This window comes from Lethenteron reissneri, unplaced genomic scaffold, assembly GCF_015708825.2.
Source record: "Lethenteron reissneri isolate LAM-NWPU_2019-01 unplaced genomic scaffold, ASM1570882v1 scaffold_1640, whole genome shotgun sequence".
Classification (NCBI taxonomy): domain Eukaryota; kingdom Metazoa; phylum Chordata; class Hyperoartia; order Petromyzontiformes; family Petromyzontidae; genus Lethenteron; species Lethenteron reissneri.
The window spans coordinates 824,577-844,340 of NW_026891378.1; the positions used below are offsets into that span (position 1 = coordinate 824,577).

The following is a 19,764-nucleotide window of genomic DNA, read 5'->3' on the forward strand; positions in this document are numbered from 1 at the left end:
CAGGGAACCATCTGGAATGGTCAACGCTGTCTATGGAGGATTGGCTGGGGGGTACCACGTGACGAAGGGATTAAGAGAGAGAGAGGGAGCAGTCGTGAGCAGGGAGTCACGCGCGTACGGGGCTCTGTGTGCCACGTGCGCGGTGGGGACTTGGCGAGAAGTCTGCCCTCTCTCCGTTGTCTGCCAGCAACGGAGAGTGTGTGTGTAAAGTGTAACTGTGGAAGTTGACAATAAAAAAGACTGATTCCAGAAGCCGTCTCAAGAAGGTTTATTACAGACTGATCATTTCTTTGTCAGTGGGCAAACGTACAAAATCAGCAGGGGATCAAAATTTTTTTCCCTCACTGTACTAACCACACAGATATGCATAGACACACCACGCAGATACCCATAGACTCATAACACAGAGACCCATAAACGCATCACGCAGAGACCCACAGACTCACCACACAGAGACCCATAATTTCACCACCCAGATACCCATAGACACACAACGCAGAGATCCATATACTCATCACATAGAGCCAATGTATTCGGCGAAGAACCGGATGAATACATTGACATTGTCCATGTATTGTAGGCATGTAAACCATTTTAGGACTGCTAAGGTCAACTAAATTTTGAACTGAAAGATTGCCGATGCAATCTGAAGGCCCATACAATGGTATACGTGACTAATATACCAGACAATAAATCCCGCGTACTGAAGAATTTTTCTCCCGCCAATGCGTCAGGTGCATAATCTATACACGGTAGGAGATATATGAGTCAGCAAGCATAACGGTGCTGAGGCAGTGGAAGTCTACACAGAATCTCAGTGACTCGCCTGACTTTTTGACTAGGACCACCGGAGCCTGCCATGAACTTGACGAAGGGGAAATGATGTCGGCCTGCAGCATCTCCTGCACCGCTTGCTGGTTGTGCCCTTTTTCCAGCGTTCCCGGTTGAACACGTCGGAGAACTTGCGGACCAATGAGTGCAGCCAGTGGGCTGCAAATCTGGCCATGGCTCCGCCAGCTGGTCCATCCACGCGTCGTCCCCTCTGTCCTCGGACTTGTCAACGCTTCCCACGACCTCTGGCCATGTCCCAGGGATTCCTATTGACAAGGGACTGACATGGGCCAGAACCGTTCCCGCCCGCATTGTCGGTTTCCCTGTCCGAGGTGTTCAGGACTTGAATGAACAGATGCTGATTCCCCTGGACACAATCGTCTCGGCCCGCACCATTGTGTGGCGATCCGTGGCGGCTTGCGCTGGAGACACCAGGATGGGGGAGTCCGGCTGGGACCGTCACGATGGGGGACCGATATCGCAGCGGTCTTAGTATCTGGGCTACTGTGGGAATGGAGACAGACTCACTGACCAGAGGCTGCATGTGCGTGCGGTACCCTCCGGCGAGCTCCTTACACCTTCAGGAAATGGAGATGCGTTCCCTGGACTTCCATCCGACCATTGTCCAGATCGATTTTCATCGGCATTTGCCTCAAAAAGTCCGTCGCCAACAGGCGGGGCACGGGAAGCGTTGTGGAGACAATAATGGGTCCTGAAACCGACAACTGCCCAATTTGTATAGGGGCCTCAACCTGGCCCAGGAAGCCCATACTCCCTCCGTTGGCCACGAAGAACGTCGTCTTGGACCCCTCATTGTGGTGCGGGGTGGGCCTCCCATGTGATGTGGGTTGGAGCCCACCATGTGGTGTGGTGTGGGCCCCCAATTTTGGTGCGGGATGGACCCCTGATTGTGGTGCAGGGTGGGCTCCCCATTGTGGTGCGGGGTGGGCCCCCCATGTGATGTGGGGTGGGCCCCACATATGATGTGGGGTGGGTCTCCCATGTGGTGTGGGCCCCCCATCGTGGTGCAGGGTGTGGGTGCCCCACCCAGCCCACCCGCCCCACCTGCCCTTTGCAGGCCACGTCTTGCGCCGCCACATTTGCGTAAGCGCGGCGGTGCGCGAGAAGGCTCTGCAGCGTGCCAGTGAGCAGGTGTGCTATTGCCGCACCGGGGGCATTGGCCCTGGCAACCCACTGGTGTCACCAATAAACATCGTCGACACTTCCCTTGGCGAAGTCAACACCGGGTCTCGACGTCACCCCCGGCCCAAATGCCACCCGCAGTGATGGCTCCGAATTCAGCTACTGGAGGTCCGTCCTGAGCTGCCGCGTAGAGAGCACGCGGGCAGTGGTTCAAGCATGGCGGTTTGTGTCGCTGGCCCTGGTAGCGCCACGGTAAATGGCCGACTGCTCCCTCCCGCGGTGCCCACCACCTGGCCCACCGGTCGCACCCAACTCATGGCCTGTTTATGGGCCTGCAGTATCCGGGCGGCCTACAGTGAGGTAAGCTCGTCGGGCGTCACCACCGGCATAACAACGCCGGCACGGCAAGCGTAGGCAGCAAAGAGCTTGACCACGAGGTTCTCGAGTGCCTCGTCGGCCAGGCGAGGAAAGGCTCTCCTTGCCAACACCAGCAGTGCACCCGTGTAGGCTAGAGTTTAACTCTCTAGCCCCCCAATGGCGGGCCTGAAACCGTTTGAAGGCGCCCCCGGCAGGTGAGTAGATTTCCCTCAAAGCCTCGTAGGCTGCCTGTAGCGTGGTCTTGCTTGCGCAAGAAGGGAGGTGTAAGAGTCGAGCACATCATCATCCAGAACGGATGCCAGCACTCGTATCGCCTCTTCGTCCGACCATTCGATTTGTTTACCTTTCATATACCTTTCATATACTTTGCATTCATATCGTGTGTGTATTGTGTTTGTTGTTGTAAGGATCTGACCCCCATGCCCCGACTGGACGTCTGTGAAAAACAAATTTAAAGCTCATCAAATTTCCTCCTCCATACTAAATAAATAATCTGATTCTGACTGATTTCCACGAGTGGTTGAAACGGGCGTCATTGGCGAACTTTCGTCACACATCACTGTGAAATAACACACAAAGTTACCAACTCGAGCAAGATTAATTTAATTTTAAAAAGTAAAAACCATTAGAAGTCGCCCGTCTTCCAAGCAACATACTGCATGCATTTTGTTTGACAATTGTGTGTTGAGTAAGAGATCATAGAACGAGAGGTATAAGCATTGTAATCAGGTACAGGTGATATCCCTCGAATCACGAACGTTTCGGTTTACGAAGTTTCGCGTGAACGCGATTGAGAAATGACAGACGGTGTTTTGATTTTTCGAGTAAAACGAAACCATTTATTTAATATTTTAACCAGGTGTAATGCCCCACTACTGACCTGGGGTAGCTCTCACCCTCTCCGGTCATTCCAACATGCAGCAATTTGTTTTATTAATAGTTCTTTCAAATGTATTATTATTAAATTGTTGTAATATTCACGTTTTTTAAAATAATGTTATTACACTTTTTTTGCATCCTAAAAAGTGGCAAAAATGTATTGCTATTTTTTTTCCCGAGTTGGAATGACTGTCCGATACACATCCCCCAAATTTTAGTATTAAACCAAATGGGTAAAGCCGTTGCGAATTACAAATTTAGTTTTATACTCGTTAGTCTGTCTTTTTTGTTGTTCGAGAAATGCATCCCATTCGGTAAATCGAGCAATACCTTGTATATGCCATTGGTAAGGGTCACACAAATCTGCAACCCCACCCACCACCCCAACCTTGAGTATAGGAATTCCTTTCACCCCCCAATCATCCGCACACTCTCTGAACACCCTACATGACCCGTTCCCAGTCCAGGTTAAAGACCTTTCCATTATCTTCTGCCATACAGGATCCACTGTCTAGCTCTATATAAGTGATGGTATATCATTCCCCACTTGGGTAACTGTGTATTGAGTCTATGGGTCTCTGTGTGATGAGTATATGGGTCCCTGTGTGATGAGTCTATGGGTCTCTATGTGATGAGTCTATTAGTCTTTGCGTGACGAGTGCACTTGTATCTATGTATGTGCATACGCACGTTGAACTTTTTTAGCAGAGTAACGCAATAATCTAGACGATTTAAACGTTGCACAGCTCCACTGGTGGAAGCGTCGTAAGACAACCGAATGGAAGGAGAAAAGTGATTGGACCGAACCCAGGCACGTGGGGTGGGGGGTGCGGCTGTGACGTCACGACCTACACCAGAGCCCTGCTGACCACGACGCTGATGGCCACGCCCAGCAGGGCCAGGGTCACGTGAGCTGCGCCCACCGGGCGAGGGGCGGCGTTGACGTTGCAGCCGTCGCTCTGGCAGCACGTGGTGCTCAGCTTGGCTTCGTTGGCGGTGATGCCTTCGAATTCTTTGGCGGCATCGCAAATGGCCTTGCTCACGCACTGCTTGGTGACGATGTAGACTGGGTGGAAGAGAAAGCAAGCGGGTCTCATTGTAAGTTTAAAAAATATGTATAATTTAAAACACGTAAAAATATATTTGTAATTGTTATTTTACCAGGTGTAAGCCCCGCTGAGCTGTCATGTAGCCCTTTTTCAGAAGTGACCTGTGCGTGTGTGTTGAACTGCTTTCGTGCCGTACATAGCCAACCGTGCTAATCTGTGGGTGCCGATGAGTCTATCATGGGTGTTTGTGGGATTCTGTATATGTGTAGTGCCTGAAAATACGCGTCACTCGCGCGAGTGGGTGTACGCGCGTGCGGAGTACAGTGGGAGCAAACGAGGTCGAGGGTGTTGTTGTCGTTAGGCGTAGGGAGAAGGTCAGAGACGAGTAGGGGGCAACTAAGGACACAGGGCACTGATTGGCTGGGAGTTGTTATTGTCCAAAGGTGGTGCCGCGCTGTCTGATGACAGTAGCAGGTGGTAAGGGATGATTAAGGACGCAGGGTGCTGATTGGCCGATAATTTGTTGTTGTCGCTAAGTGGCGCCGCATTGTCTGGCAAAACATTGCAGGTGCCAGCGGGGGCTGGGGGCGAGTGGCGACGCGGGGGATGCTTCAGATTAATTGAAGATTAATTGGCTGGGGGATGAAGAGAAGGGGCTGAACTGTGATAGGGAGAGTGGAGAGGAGAGTCGACGGAGAGATGCGGAGTGAGCACGCGGCGAGCGAGCGGAGAGCGCGCTGGAGGAATGTTGATTGGTGCTCGCAGGAGGAATATTGATCGGTATAAGCGAAATAAAGTGAGAGAGAAAAGCAAGAAGCTGTCGTGTCAAGACGAGCACTACATATGTATGTGTGTGTTGAACTTTTTTCGTAACATACATAACTGCAGCTGCGCGAGGAAGGAAAACAAACTAAAACACAAAAAGTAGTTTTAATAAATGAGTGTCAATCTAGATTATGATTTCAAATTGCAAAGCCCTCAGTGGCTTCCTCATATTAGAAGGCAGAGCATCCCAGATGGCTGCAGAAGCAACGCTTCCGACAGCACCGTGTGAAGATGCAGTGGCCACCTTTGTTCGACAGCCAGCCAAAAAGCCGCTCCCACAAATGGTGGCTGATATCATCACTATTATTATCGAGAGAAAATGTATAGCAGCAGCCGAATACTCGAAACACCGTGACGTAAATTCAAAAATGTGAAGGGGGAAAATCCGGAGGACCCCAGATAAATATGAACACATTGGGGAAGAGTCTCCGATTGGGATGCAGAAACTCATGAACTGATCACGCAGACTCATCAGACACAGAGACCCGATAGACTCATCACACACAGAGACCCCATATACTCATCACCACCCAGAAACCCCAGAGACTCATCACACACTGAGACCCATAGACTCATCACACACAGAGAACCCTAGAATCAAAACAAACACATAGACCAACAGAAGCATCACACACATAGACCCATAGACCCACCAAATAGAGACCCACAGGCTCACCACACAGAGACCCATAGGCTCACCACACAGTGACCCATAGGCTCACCACACAGAGACTCATTATTATAATCAATACACAGAGACCCATAGAATCATCACCGCAAAGAGACCCATAGACTCTTTACACAGAGAGATGCATAGACTCACCGTACATAGATCCACAGCCTAACCACACAGAGATCCTATAGACTCCACACACAGAGACCACATAGACTCATCACACACAGAGACCCATAGACTCATCACACACAGAGACATATAGACTCCCCACACAGAGACCCCATAGACTCATCACCACACAGAGACCCATAGACTCATCACACACAGAGACCCATAGACTCATGACACAGAGACCCCATCAACTCATCACACACAGAGACCCCATCGACTCATCAAACACAGAGACCCCATAGACTCATCAAACACAAAGACCAATAGACTCGCCATGCAGAGACTCCATAGACTCAAAGCACAGAGACCCTATGGACTCATCACACACAGAAACCCCATAGACTCTCCACGCAGAGATGCCATAGACTCAACGCACAGAGACCCCATAGACTCATCACCACACAGAGACCCCATAGACTCATCACCACACTGAGACCCATAGACTCATCACGCATACAGACCTATAGGCTCACCACGCAGAGATTCCATAGACTCAAAGCACAGATACCCCATAGACTAATCACCACACAGAGACCCATAGACTCATCACAAATAGAGACCCATAGGCTCGCCACGCAGAGACTCCATAGACTCAAAGCACAGAGACCCCATAGACTCATCACCACACAGATACCCCATAGACTCATCACACACAGAGACCCATAGACTCACCACGCAGAGACTCCATAGACTCAAAGCACAGAAACCCCATAAACTCATCACACATAGAGACCCATAGACTCGCCACACAGAGACTCCATAGACTCAAAGCACAGAGATCCCATAGAGTCATCACCACACAGAGACCCCATAGACTCATCACCACACCGAGACCCCATAGACTCATCACCACACAGAGACCCCATAGACTCATCACCACACAGAGACCACATAGACTCAAAACACAGTTAGATTGGACGCGCGTCTTGCGAGTGCATCATAGGCCTGGGAGTCACTGCTGGACGCAAGGGGTCCACCCCCAACCCGAACTTTGCTAGAATAAACAACGCACTTACAGGAGCCCTGGTAGAATAGAATTGTCGCGCAGGTGTCCTGCGATGCGAGGGGACACGTGGTGGGGCCGCCCACGTTGCACGCCGTATTGTTGGTGTTCATGATGCACGAGTAGCAATTGAGGCTGTGCCCTGTATATCCACAGACACAAGATACAATAACAACACCGATCATCATCATCATCATCGCAGCAGACGATCATCATCATCACGTCAGACGATCGTCATCATCACGTCAGACAGTCATGATTATTAAGGCAGACGATCATCATCATGCCAGATGATCATCATCACAGCAGACGATCATCATCACGGCAGACAATCATCATCATCACGGCAAACGAGCATCATCATGTAGGTGAAAACAACATAAAATAAAAATGAAATAAATCACGATGACTCTGGAACAACACAAGCATCTGTCATCAGGTATGACTACTCCAGCAAAATTACTGTAGCGTATGAAGAGATCTATTCAGAGACAACGTCTTTATATAGGGTGTTAGGGGGGGAGGAGTCAAGAGGTCGGGGGGGGGGGGGTGCAATGCGGCAGGCCGTGTGGCGTCGCGGGCGGTTGGGCAGGGGATTGCAGTCACGAAAACTTCAAATCTAGGATCATCATCACGGCAGACGATCATCATCACGGCAAACGATCACCATCGTCATCATCACGGCAGACGATCACCATCATCATCACGACAGACGTTCATCATCACGTCAGACGATCACCACCATCATCATCACGCTGCTGCACTAAGAACCGGGCCACCCGAGTTTGCTTCCCGCTCACGGCCGCCAACACCGCAGGTGGCGATCATCTGAAGCGGTACCCTGGGGCCTCCTCCCACGAGGTCGACTCGTCCTCAAATGGGTTCCTGGTGCAGTGGTGGTGTGGAGGAAACATCGCCACTGGGGAGACAAAGGTGGCCGAGCGTGGTGCTGGCCACCCACAGCCTCGTGTTTCCTTGCCGGCCTTCGTAGGCGCTGCTACTCGCTAATAGCGCTTGCCTCAACAATCTGTTCAGGCTAAACGGGGGATGTTTGTCTTTGCACGGGGTATTTGCAGGGTATATGGAGGAGGCTCGTGAAGGACGCCACCACTTTGGCATCTGGAGGCAGTCGCCTATCCAACAACAACGTATGGCAGGTGGAGCGACGCGGGCGGATAAAACGCAGCGAGTTGGCTGCAGTTGGGGGGCACAGGTGGTGCATCTGCACAGTCATCTCAGTCGGTCAATGCATGTCAACTGCGGGGTCTGTCCCGTGACCTCCCACTGCACCTAGCCTTGCAAAGCAGTCACCCCCCTGGCACCTGCAGGGTCTGTCCCCGTGACCTGCTCCTCATGCACCTAGCCTAACCCAGAAGTCAACCTAAGGTACCTGCAGGGGCCGTCCGTGACCTCACCCGGCACCAAGCCTGGCACAGCAGTCAACCTATGGCCCATGCAGGGTCTGTCCCGTGACCTCTCCATGCACCTAGCCTGGCACAGAAGTCAACCTATGGCACCTGCAGGGTCTGTCCCGTGACCTCCACCTGCACCTAGCCTGGAACAGAAGTCAACCTATGGCACCTGCAGGGTCTGTCCCGTGACCTCCACCTGCACCTAGCCTGGCACAGAAGTCAACCTATGGCACCTGCAGGGTCTGTCCTGTGACCTCCACCTGCACCTAGCCTGGCACAGCAGTCAGCCCACGGCACCTGCTGGGTCTGACCCGAGACCTCCAGTCATCGAGCCTTCAACACTTCACTTGATAGCCTCAAAGTGCACCTAGCCTGGCACAGGCCGCCGTCACTGCCACTTCGTGGCATTCGCGAACAAATTGTCGCAACTCGCCGCCTGATGAAGCTGCTGATTGTTGTTGCTGTTGTAGTTGTGGCTGTTTTAGTTGTTGTGGTTGTTGGTGTGGTTGATGAAGACCGCCTGTGTTGCAATCGAAACGTCGTGGGTTTTTTTCTTTTATTATTTTCAATTTATAATTTTTCTTTTATTATTTTCATCTTATCTTATTATTATTTTTTCTATTTACGTGACTTTACCGAAAGAACCAAGAGTATGAATTCCTGCAGTCACGAAAGTTTCAAGTGGTAAAGAGAAGTCAATTTATTTTCAAAAGGGAATGCGAGCGTGCATATGTAGTGGTGATACGCGCTGGGATTAGGGATCGTATGCCAGCGCCTAATGATTGGCTGTGTATGTGGTGACGCGCGCTGACGGTGGAGGATCAGGGGTCAGCGCGGGGTCGTGGGTTACGGGGTACTGATTGGCTGTGTGCCGGTGACGCGCTGAGAGGGAGTGATCGGGTGGCAGCGCGGTGTGATTGGTGGAGTAGTGTTAACACGAGCTGGGGAAAACGGATCGTAGAGAGAGTGCGTCGTGATTGGTTCACTTAGGAGCGATGCTCACGTCGACGTCCGCATCAGCTCCGTCTCTCGTGAGCAGGGGCTATAAAAGGGGATGCACACAGGCGTAAGGGCAGTATGTAACCAGCGAAGAATGAAGACGGGGATGAAGACATAGGGCCCTGCGGTACCTAGTCCCGCTGTCCTAACGGGACCGGGACTCTGTGTAACCCAGAGGCGAGTGTATTGTGTGTAGCCAGAGGCATAGGGTCTACACGAGCCGAATGCATTGTGTGTAGCCAGAGGCATAGGGTCTACACGAGTCAAGTGTATTGTGTGTAGCCAGAGGCATAGGGTCTACACGAGTCAAGTGTATTGTGTGTAGCCAGAGGCATAGAGTCTACACGAGTTAAATGGAGTGTATAGTCCAAAGGATAGAGACCACACGTTGTATTGTGACACGTCAAGATTTAATAAAAGTGTGTTACCCGTCAAGAAGTTCCTGCCGTCAATTCCAATACTTCAACTGGCGTCAGAAGTGAAACGGTCTTCCAAGCATGGATACAAGGAAGACCCGTCGGACCCACGGGATTGACCGCGGGGACAACCTCGACGACTCGGGCCAGCTGGCATCGGGGGGTGAGGACGAGGAATTGCCCACGCTGCAGGATCCGCCGACGGCGCCGGACGAGCGACGGGGGACCGACGCCGTGCTCCGCGAGGCGCACTCCCGTCTGGCGGAGCTGCTGCTCGCCGCCGCGTCCATCCTGGCGGAGATCAGCTCGTCGGGAGGAGCGGGGACGGCGGCGGACGTTCTACAGGGTCGCCCCGCAGATTCCCGCCAAAATGACTTGGCGATTCCCGCCATTTCATCTGCGCCGACTTTTGGCGGGAACGGCCATCACCACGTGGCAGCGGTTCTCCAAGCGCGCCCGCTTACGTCACCAACGCGCGCTGCGGACCGCCATCAAACACCCGCCACTGGGGCCGCCATCTTACACACCGACGGGGCGGCGGAGAGGAGGCACGAGGCGGAGGACGACTTCATCTTTCAACAGCGCCTTCCCACGTTGTCAGCCTTCAAGGCGGAAGGCGGGGACTGGGGCCAATTTCAGCGCAGGTTTTTGGCGCATCAGGAGATGTCCGCCTGGTCCGACGCTACGGCACTGCGGGCACTGCCTGCCATGCTAGACGACAACGCGCTCGCGGCCTTCACGTCCGCACGCAGGTCGGACCGCTCCACGCTCAAGGATGCGCTGGCTCTCATGGCCAAGGTCTACGGTCCTCCCTCGGCGTGTCGCCATCATTTTTATGCAAGACGGAAGGCGGACACGGAGACCGTGCTCGCCTATCGCACGGCGTTGCTGGCTCTCGCCGACGCCGCGTTCCCTCGTATGGACGAGGAGGGCCAAGATGCGATGGTTTTGGAGCAACTGCTCAAGTTGGCGCAGGACCTGGGGGTCCCCATCAACACGGCCGACGAGACCGATATTTCTTTCTTACAGGTCGCTACGAGCATACAAGCGCACGAGGTCCTTCAACGTAAACAGGGGGTCGTCTGCAACGCTGCCGTGGCCTCAGCTCCGGGCCCGGTAGTCACCGTGCCCCAAGTCGTCAGCCCACGAGAGGAGGCGTTCATCGCGGGACGACCGGGGGACTGGAGGTCGGGGGGTCGTTCGCCTCTGCGATCGGCCCGCAAGCTGGAGCAACCGAGATCTCCGACGACTGTCATCACGTGTTATAACTGCGGCCTCCGGGGCCATGTGGCCTCCGGTTGCCGCGCCCCACGTCAGCGCGCCATGGGACCTCGGCTGGACGACGAACAAGGCCCCAAGTCATCCCTACAAACCCCGGCAAGTCGCGGCACCTCACATACTCGGCCCGCATACTCGACACGCATGGGCCGTCGCGTTGCGGCGGAGGAGAGCCGAGTAGGGTTCGGGGATTCGGTTCGGCGAGGGGGGTTCGGCCGGGACCGGGGAGACATTAAATGGTCAGAGTTGGGGCACAGAATAGTGGCTGCCTCAGCGGGTTCATCCATCGTTACGGGATCTATTGATGGGGTCGAGGTCAGGGTGTTAGTGGACACGGGGGCATCGGCGACTATTATATCGGACCTCATTTATAACATTCTCCCTGTACAATGTCGTCCGCTTCTTCCGGTGGATGTGCCATTTTACGCCGCTAACGGGGGATCGTTGGGCATTATCGCTCAGATTAGGGCGTCCATTTGCATTGGAGATATCAAATTGTCGGTACCCGTTTTCGTTTCGTCCTCCCTGGCGGTTCCTTGTCTATTGGGCACTGATTTTTTGGCAAAAATGCCCATCAAAATTCTCATTGATCAGCGTTGCATTGAACTACCATCGGGTTGCCGTATTTCATTTATGACGAGCCCTACTGAAATTCGGACGGTGTGCGCTACGATACAAGCGTTAGCGACACAGACCGTGCACGTGCCCCCGGGTTCACAAATGTTAATTCCCCTCCGGTTGCGGAAACCATGGGTGAGGGAGGCCTCGGAACAAGGCATGCTTTTGGGTCCTTCTAATAGGGCTGTTGGAGGTCTCGATTTGTCGGTGGCTCACACTTTGGTTGGGGCTGACAGGGATCCGTTTGTGATGGTTTTAAACGCTGGGTCGCGGCCGGCCGTCATTCAGCAGGGCACCGTGCTAGCTCACGCGGCGCGGGTCCCTGCGGAAGAGCGGCTGGTTGCGCAGGCTGATCCGAGCCCCACGCAAAACGTTAAACCGAAGGAGGACCTCGAATGGGTCGATTCGCTGTGCGCGGACTCTGACGATTTGTCAGCGGTACAGTTGGGTGCGCTGCGCGGGTTGCTGATTGAATTTTCGGATGTCTTCAGTAAACATAAGTATGACATTGGGTGCACGGACCTGTTACGCCACCACATTGAAACGGGCGATGCGGCACCGGTCAGGCTAAATCCCGACATTATTTCGCCTTCTTCCAGTCCTTGGGGAGCACCTATTGTGCTCATTAAAAAGCAGGACGGGTCCTTGCCATTTTGCGTCGATTTCCGTCGCCTGAATAAGATCTCTGTGGCCGACGCGTATCCGCTCCCCAGGATGGACGAGTCCCTCGATGCATTGTCTGGTGCGCGATACTTTTCGACTCTTGATTTATTATCCGGATTCTGGCAGTTGCCACTCGACGAAGAGTCTAAGCCTAAGACTGCATTTCGGACTCCAGGGGGCCTGTTTCAGTTTAACCGGTTACCCATGGGACTTCACTCCTCTCCTGCGACGTTTCAGCACCTTATGGAGTTGGTTTTGTCGGGCTTGCAATGGGATACGTGCCTGATTTACCTTGACGATGTCATTGTTTTCAGTAAAACGTTTGAAGAACACCTCCAGCGATTGAGAGGGGTGTTCTTGCGAATGCGATCGGCTAAATTAAAGTTTAAACCGGCCAAATGCCACCTTTTTCGTAAATCCGTTAGATACTTGGGTCACATTGTCGACTCTTCGGGGATTTCTACCGATCCTGCGAAGACGGACTGTGTCAGTTCGTGGCCGACGCCCACGTCAGTTTTGGACGTGCGCAGTTTCATCGGTTTTGCTTCTTATTATCGCCGATTCGTTGAGCACTTCGCCACCATTGCAAAACCCTTGCACGCTCTAACGGCGAAAGGAGTGAAGTTCCGATGGGGACCGGAGGAGGAGGCTGCATTCTGCTCCCTCCGGGACGCCTTGGTAGGGGCCCCACCCTTGCGCTATCCTGACTTTGCGAGTCCCTTCTTGCTAGACACGGATGCTAGCAACACGGGCATTGGGGGGGTGCTGTCCCAAGTCGTTGGGGGGGTCGAACGGGTGGTCGCCTATGGTAGCAGGGTGTTGTCGCCGGCAGAGCAGCGCTACTGCGTCACCCGTCGCGAGCTGCTTGCCATTGTTTTTTTTGTACAACAATTCAGACCATATCTCTATGGTCGTCACTTTACGGTCCGGACGGACCACGCGGCGCTCCAGTATTCATTGCGGGTCGCCCAGCCCTCGGGCCAATTGTCGCGGTGGTTGGAAGTCCTCCAGGACTATCAGTTCACGACTACATACCGTAAGGGGTTGCGACACACAAATGCCGATGCCCTGTCGCGGTTGTTGCCTTGTCACAAATGTGCGTGCTTATCGGGATCGGCGCGCTGTAAACCGCCAGTTACGGAAGGTATGGAGGCGTTGGTTGCAACCGCGGGCACACCAATTGGGGATGTTCCCGCTACCCCAGGGGGTCAGGACTCGCTGCTCTCACTGTCGCTGATTGAGTGGGGCCGTCTCCAAATGGCGGACAGCTCCCTGCTAGCATTGCGCCGCAGGACGGGGGGTTCCGAAGGTGACCATGAACGAACTGGCTCCTACGTACTTAAGCAAGGCCTGTTAATGAGATGGGACAGTTTGTCCCGGCGGCACGCGATTGTGGTGCCTTCTGCTGTGAGGGGGAAGGTTGTCTTGGCCGCACACGAACGCCTCTTGCATTTGGGAGTTAACAAAACGCTTGCCCTGCTTCAGCGTGACTATTATTGGCCGGGAATGGGGAGTGACGTGGTGAATATTCTGAAGGGTTGTGTTGAGTGCGCCAGACGGAAACCACCGCCCGTGGCAGCTAATCCACCGCTGCAATCTATTCAGGTCTCGCGCACTAACGAGCTCGTTGCACTCGATATTCTGGGGCCTTTTCCAGTCACGCCTAGGGGTAATAAGTACCTGTTGGTGGGGGTCGAATATTTTACCCGGTGGCCTATGGCATGGCCACTCGCCAACCAGTCGGCGGCGGCTGTGACGGACGCCTTTGTCCAGGGCTACGTCCTGGACAAGGGGGCTCCCGAACGCTTGCTGACCGACCAAGGGAAACATTTTTCGAGTAAATTACTGCAAGAGGTGTGCGACCTGTTGGGTACTAAGAAGGTGCGTACCTCCCCGTACCACCCGCAGACGGACGGGATGGTGGAGAGGCTCCACAGGACATTGACTTCTATGCTGTGCCAGCAGGTGTGTGAGGCACATGTTGATTGGGACCTGCAGGTCCCTGGGGTCCTCGCCGCGTATAGAATGGCCCCCCATGCAGCTACGGGATTTTCCCCGTTTTATCTGATGTACGGTCGGGAAGCCGACCCGCCCATGGAAACGCAGCTGGGCCTGCCCGCACCACGAAATAATTCGAAATTGGCAGAGCATATTAAATTTAATATTCATAAGCTGACAGAGGCAAGGGAGGCCGCACGGCTTAATTCGCGGGCTCGCCAAATTGCAAACGAGCGGTTGCGTGCACGGAAGGTGTCCGTGCACAACTGGGAACCAGGTGACAGGGCCTGGCTGCATTGCCCTCAGGCACCTTTGGCTACGTCGCCTAAATTGTTGAAGCCATGGCGGGGACCCGTGGAGGTCGTGCGGGTTGCACGCCCCCAGTGCGTTCAGATAAAATGGGGAAAACGCCGTTGGTACGTCCACCCCTCCCGACTGAAACCGTTCTCGCCTCCATATGGCCTCCCCTTGTGTCGTGAGGGCCGAGCATGTGACGTGACCGACGACCCTAAGGGGGAAATGTCTTTGCCTGATCCTCACATGTCTCCGCCTGATCCGCTCCCAGGTGTCTCGGAACTGACAGCTGCCGACCACCGGCGGCCGAATCTTCGCGGCGGGGCCGGTCCTTCCAGGCCCGATCCGCGCCGTCTAGAGCTGCCGGAGCCACCGGACGGTCGCCAGCGTCCCGTCCCATACGACGGACCGGCCAGACGGACTCGCGCTAGGTCGCGCTACTTTTTATGACCTACCACGTGAGGAGTCGAGGCAGCCGGAGCGCCTCGTCACTGCGTTTAGTCACAGAGACACTTGGCGCGTTCGTTTTCTGGAGTTCGCTTTTATTGTGTTGTTCGTCGGGCTGTATATTGCTTCTTAATTAAGTGTTGCTGTTGTGTTGTTGTTGTTGCGTTACGGGGCACACTGGGGGGATGGGGTTCTTTTTTTTATTATTGCGTTAACGTTGGGTTGTGTTGTTGGTTAACAGCCGGGCCGGCTGCAAGCTATGTGGGAGGGGGTGATGTAGTGGTGATACGCGCTGGGATTAGGGATTGTATGCCAGCGCCTAATGATTGGCTGTGTATGTGGTGACGCGCGCTGACGGTGGAGGATCAGGGGTCAGCGCGGGGTCGTGGGTTACGGAGTACTGATTGGCTGTGTGCCGGTGACGCGCTGAGAGGGAGTGATCGGGTGGCAGCGCGGTGTGATTGGTGGAGTAGTGTTAACACGCGCTGGGGAAAACGGATCGTAGAGAGAGTGCGTCGTGATTGGTTCACTAAGGAGCGATGCTCACGTCGACGTCCGCATCAGCTCCGTCTCTCGTGAGCAGGGGCTATAAAAGGGGATGCACACAGGCGTAAGGGCAGTATGTAACCAGCGAAGAATGAAGACGGGGATGAAGACATAGGGCCCTGCGGTACCTAGTCCCGCTGTCCTAACGGGACCGGGACTCTGTGTAACCCAGAGGCGAGTGTATTGTGTGTAGCCAGAGGCATAGGGTCTACACGAGCCGAATGCATTGTGTGTAGCCAGAGGCATAGGGTCTACACGAGTCAAGTGTATTGTGTGTAGCCAGAGGCATAGGGTCTACACGAGTCAAGTGTATTGTGTGTAGCCAGAGGCATAGAGTCTACACGAGTTAAGTGGAGTGTATAGTCCAAAGGATAGAGACCACACGTTGTATTGTGACACGTCAAGATTTAATAAAAGTGTGTTACCCGTCAAGAAGTTCCTGCCGTCAATTCCAATACTTCACATACGCAGCACCAAACACGCCCAACACACAAGGTGTACCGAATAGGGCTTAACGATTTGGGGAAAATATCTAATTGCGATTTTTCTGACAAATTTATTGTGATTTGATTTGCGATTAAACATCTTTAAGTAAAGCTTCAGTTCAATATTCACTGTGTAATAGATTTAAAACATGTGATGGAGCATTACCACATGATACCATCAAAATATGAACTGTTCTATATATTCTAATGCAAGGATGAGAACTTAAAATATATTAATTGCTTTAAACATTTATTTATAAATAAAACATTTTATTGAAATAGAAAAATCAAACAGAGAACAATTGTTAAGTTCAATAAATAAATTTATTATAATAAAAAATTAAACAATTCCAAATTGCGATGTCGATTTGAAATCGATTAATCGTTTAGCCCGAGTACCGACACTAAACACACCAAAACATTAAAACGTAAATTATATGCGTTAGATTTACTATCGAGTTGTACCTTGTTGTGGATATTTATTGGGTATTTTCTAAACGTTTTGGTTCTTTCGGTAAGTCACGTAGGTATAAAATATAATATATCACGACGTTTCAGGCGCAACACAAGCGTCCGACATCAGGTGGGAAAGCATGGTCTGCTGCTCTGCCTCAGCTGCCTCAGCAGCAGACCATGCTTTCCCACCTGATGACGGACGCTTGTGTTGCGCCCGAAACGTCGTGATTTATTTTATTTTATACCTACGTAACTTTACCGAAAGAACCAAAGAGTATGGATTCTTGCAGTCACGTGAGCTTCAAATCAAGATTGGGTACTTTCTGTTTCTGATACATTGACAAGTCTGGTCATGTACAGCAGCAGTCATTATCAGGGTCCGGAATCGAACCCATGCTCCTCCTGTGTACCAGGCGAGGTAATTAACATCTCTATATATATTGCAGTATCGGCGTTGTTTTGGTGTTGTTGCAACAACAAACAACTCGCCACGCAGAAGTTGTCTCACCTCCGCTCACGAACAGCAACACCACGAGGAGCAGACTCGGCAGGTAGCAAGTCATGGTTAGAGTCGTGGAGCCTGGCGTTGTGGCGCTTTGGGATGGAAAGTCGGCGAGTTGAGAGAGACAGAGAGACAAGAGTCAGAGAGAGAAAGAGAGAGATATCACTGGAGCAGTGACTGCGTCTGCGTGGTGAACTGGGAGACTTTATAAGCCCCAGAGAATAATGGGATAGGGGAAGACACTCCTACAAACATATTTGCATATCCCATACAAATAGTTTTGGGTGGTTTGCAAACATATTTGTCGGAGCTCGTTGCTCAACATCAGCAAATGTGGCTGGCACACGAAGTGGGGTGGGTTGAATAGAAACGAACGCATCTGCATATACACACACTCACACCTGAATGGACACAAACAGCTGTACTTACAAACACATACCTGCATATACACAAACTCACACCTGCACGTTGGCACACACCTGCATACACACTCACACAATCATGTATACATATACTTGTACATTCACACACCTTTACATTCACACACTCCTGTACATACACATACCTATATATACTCACACCTGAATGTACACACACTCACACCTGCACATAAGCACACCTGCATATAAACCCACACCTGCATATAAACCCACACCTGCATGTACACACACACCTGCATACACACACACCTGTAAGTACACACACACCTGCATGTACACTCACACTTGTAAATACACATACCTGTACCTATACACATAGACCTGAACGTACACACACACCTGTACATACATACACACCCGTACATATACAAACAAAAAGACAAATAGCCTTGACAACCTCTCGCGGCAAGTGATATTATCGAGCACCTATGAAGGCCGGAACGGCATGCAAAGGGAGTGGTTGTCCAACACCGCGCCCGGCTGCCTTTGTCTCCCCAATGGCGATGTTTACACATCGCTACTGGTCCTCATTTAAGGTTGAGTCGACCAAGGGGAGGCCCAGTACCGGTTTAGATCATTGGCACGAGTGTTGGCCATGAGCAGGAATCCAAATCGGGACGCCTGGTTCGTAGTGCAGCGTATCGCTAAATATTTCTCTATCGCTACACACACACAGACCCGTAGACTCACCACACAGACACCCATAACATCTCCACGGGGAGCATAATCCAAATGTACAGCAGTAATCATCAGGGTCCGGGATCGAACCCTGCATCCTGCAAGTCCTGAGACTCCGTGATGACAATCGAGCGGTGGATAGACCACGGCTGATTTCAAATTTTATGTTCCCACCCAACTCGCCTCCCAGGTGCCCCAAAAGTCTGTTAAGGCGATATTGGGGACGTTTAGCTTTTTTACTTGTCAGCCCGGTTTCTATTCCATACACGGGCCTCCTATTCATGTCAAATTCCCTCTAAAGCAGTTTTTTTGAAACGTATTCTTTCGTGCGCAGTTTTGTTGTCCTTCCACACGCACCTCCGATTCGCGTGGTTGGCCACTTATGGTGGCAAAGAAGTTCCGCATACGCACATCCATAGAGACAAGTAGCCTCATCACACAGAGACCCATAGACTCAACACACAGAGACCTGTAGACTCATCACACAGAGACCCATATACTAACCACACAGATACCCATAGACACAACAATGAGAGACCCATAGACTCACCACACAGATTCTCATAGACACACCACACAGAGACCCATAGACTCACCACACAGAGACCCATAGACTCACCACACAGAGACCCATATACTCACCACACAGAGACCCATATACTCACCACAAAGAGACCCATAGACTCACCACACAGAGACCCATAGACTCAGCACACAGAGACCCATAGACTCACCACTGAGACCCATGTTCTAACCGCACAGATACCCATAGACACACCACGCAGAGACCCATAGACTCATCACATAGAGACGCATTTACTAACCCCACAGATACCCATAGACACACCACGCAGAGACACATAGACTGATCGCACAGAGACCCATATACTAACCACACAGATACCCATAGACTCACCACACAGATACCCATAGACTCACCACACACAGACCCATAGACTCACCACACAGAGACCCATATACTAACCACACAGATACCCATAGACACGTCACGCAGAGACCTATAGACGCATCACACAGAGTTCCATAAACTCATCACGCAGAGACCCATAGACTCTTCATGCAGAGACGCATAGACTAATCACACAGAGATCCATATACACACCACACCATAAACTCATATTGCAGAGAACCACAGACTCACCACACAGAGACCCATAGATTCACCACCCAGATACCCAGAGACACACCAAGCAAAGATCCATATACTCATCACATAGAGACTTCATTGACTCATAGACTTCAATGGCTTGAGCTTCAAGTTTGCGTTCCGGAACCGCAGGAATAACTAATGCGATCGGCCAATGTATTTGGCGAAGGACCGGATGAAAACATTGACATCGTTCATGTATATTAGGCATGTATACCATTGTAGGACTGCTAAGTCCATCTAAATTTTGAGCTGGACCATTGCCGATGGAATCTGAATGGCCATACAATTGTATACGTGACTAATATGCCAGACATAAATCCCACCTACTGAATAATTTTCCTCCCGCCAATGCGTCAAGTGTGTAATCTATACACGGTAGGGGATATGCGTCAGCAAGCCTAACAGT

The 19,764-nt window shown here is 52.0% G+C and overlaps 2 protein-coding genes across 2 annotated transcripts in view; one reads left to right on the plus strand and one right to left on the minus strand.

The window, feature by feature from the left end:
- LOC133339158 (uncharacterized) overlaps nucleotides 1–19,764 on the plus strand; it is a 175,430-nt gene that overhangs the window by 40,713 nt on the left and 114,953 nt on the right. The window lies entirely within an intron of this gene.
- On the minus strand, nucleotides 476–17,320 carry LOC133339054 (lymphocyte antigen 6E-like). Its single transcript, XM_061547174.1, has 3 exons — nucleotides 17,076–17,320; nucleotides 6,969–7,097; nucleotides 476–4,297 (listed from the first exon to the last, which is right to left on the minus strand). Exons 1-3 carry the CDS (start codon nucleotides 17,128–17,130, stop codon nucleotides 4,080–4,082), a joined length of 402 nt encoding a protein of 133 aa, XP_061403158.1. The 5' UTR covers nucleotides 17,131–17,320; the 3' UTR covers nucleotides 476–4,079.

Bases quoted from the DNA above. Each gene is read 5' to 3' on its own strand.
- LOC133339054 (XM_061547174.1), bottom strand. From the start codon at position 17,130: ATGACTTGCTACCTGCCGAGTCTGCTCCTCGTGGTGTTGCTGTTCGTG. The intron at 7,098-17,075 runs GTGAGACAACTT...GTGGATATACAG, and splicing joins GTTGCTGTTCGTGAGCGGAG to GGCACAGCCTCAATTGCTAC. The intron at 4,298-6,968 runs GTAAGTGCGTTG...TCTTCCACCCAG, and splicing joins TCTATTCTACCAGGGCTCCT to TCTACATCGTCACCAAGCAG.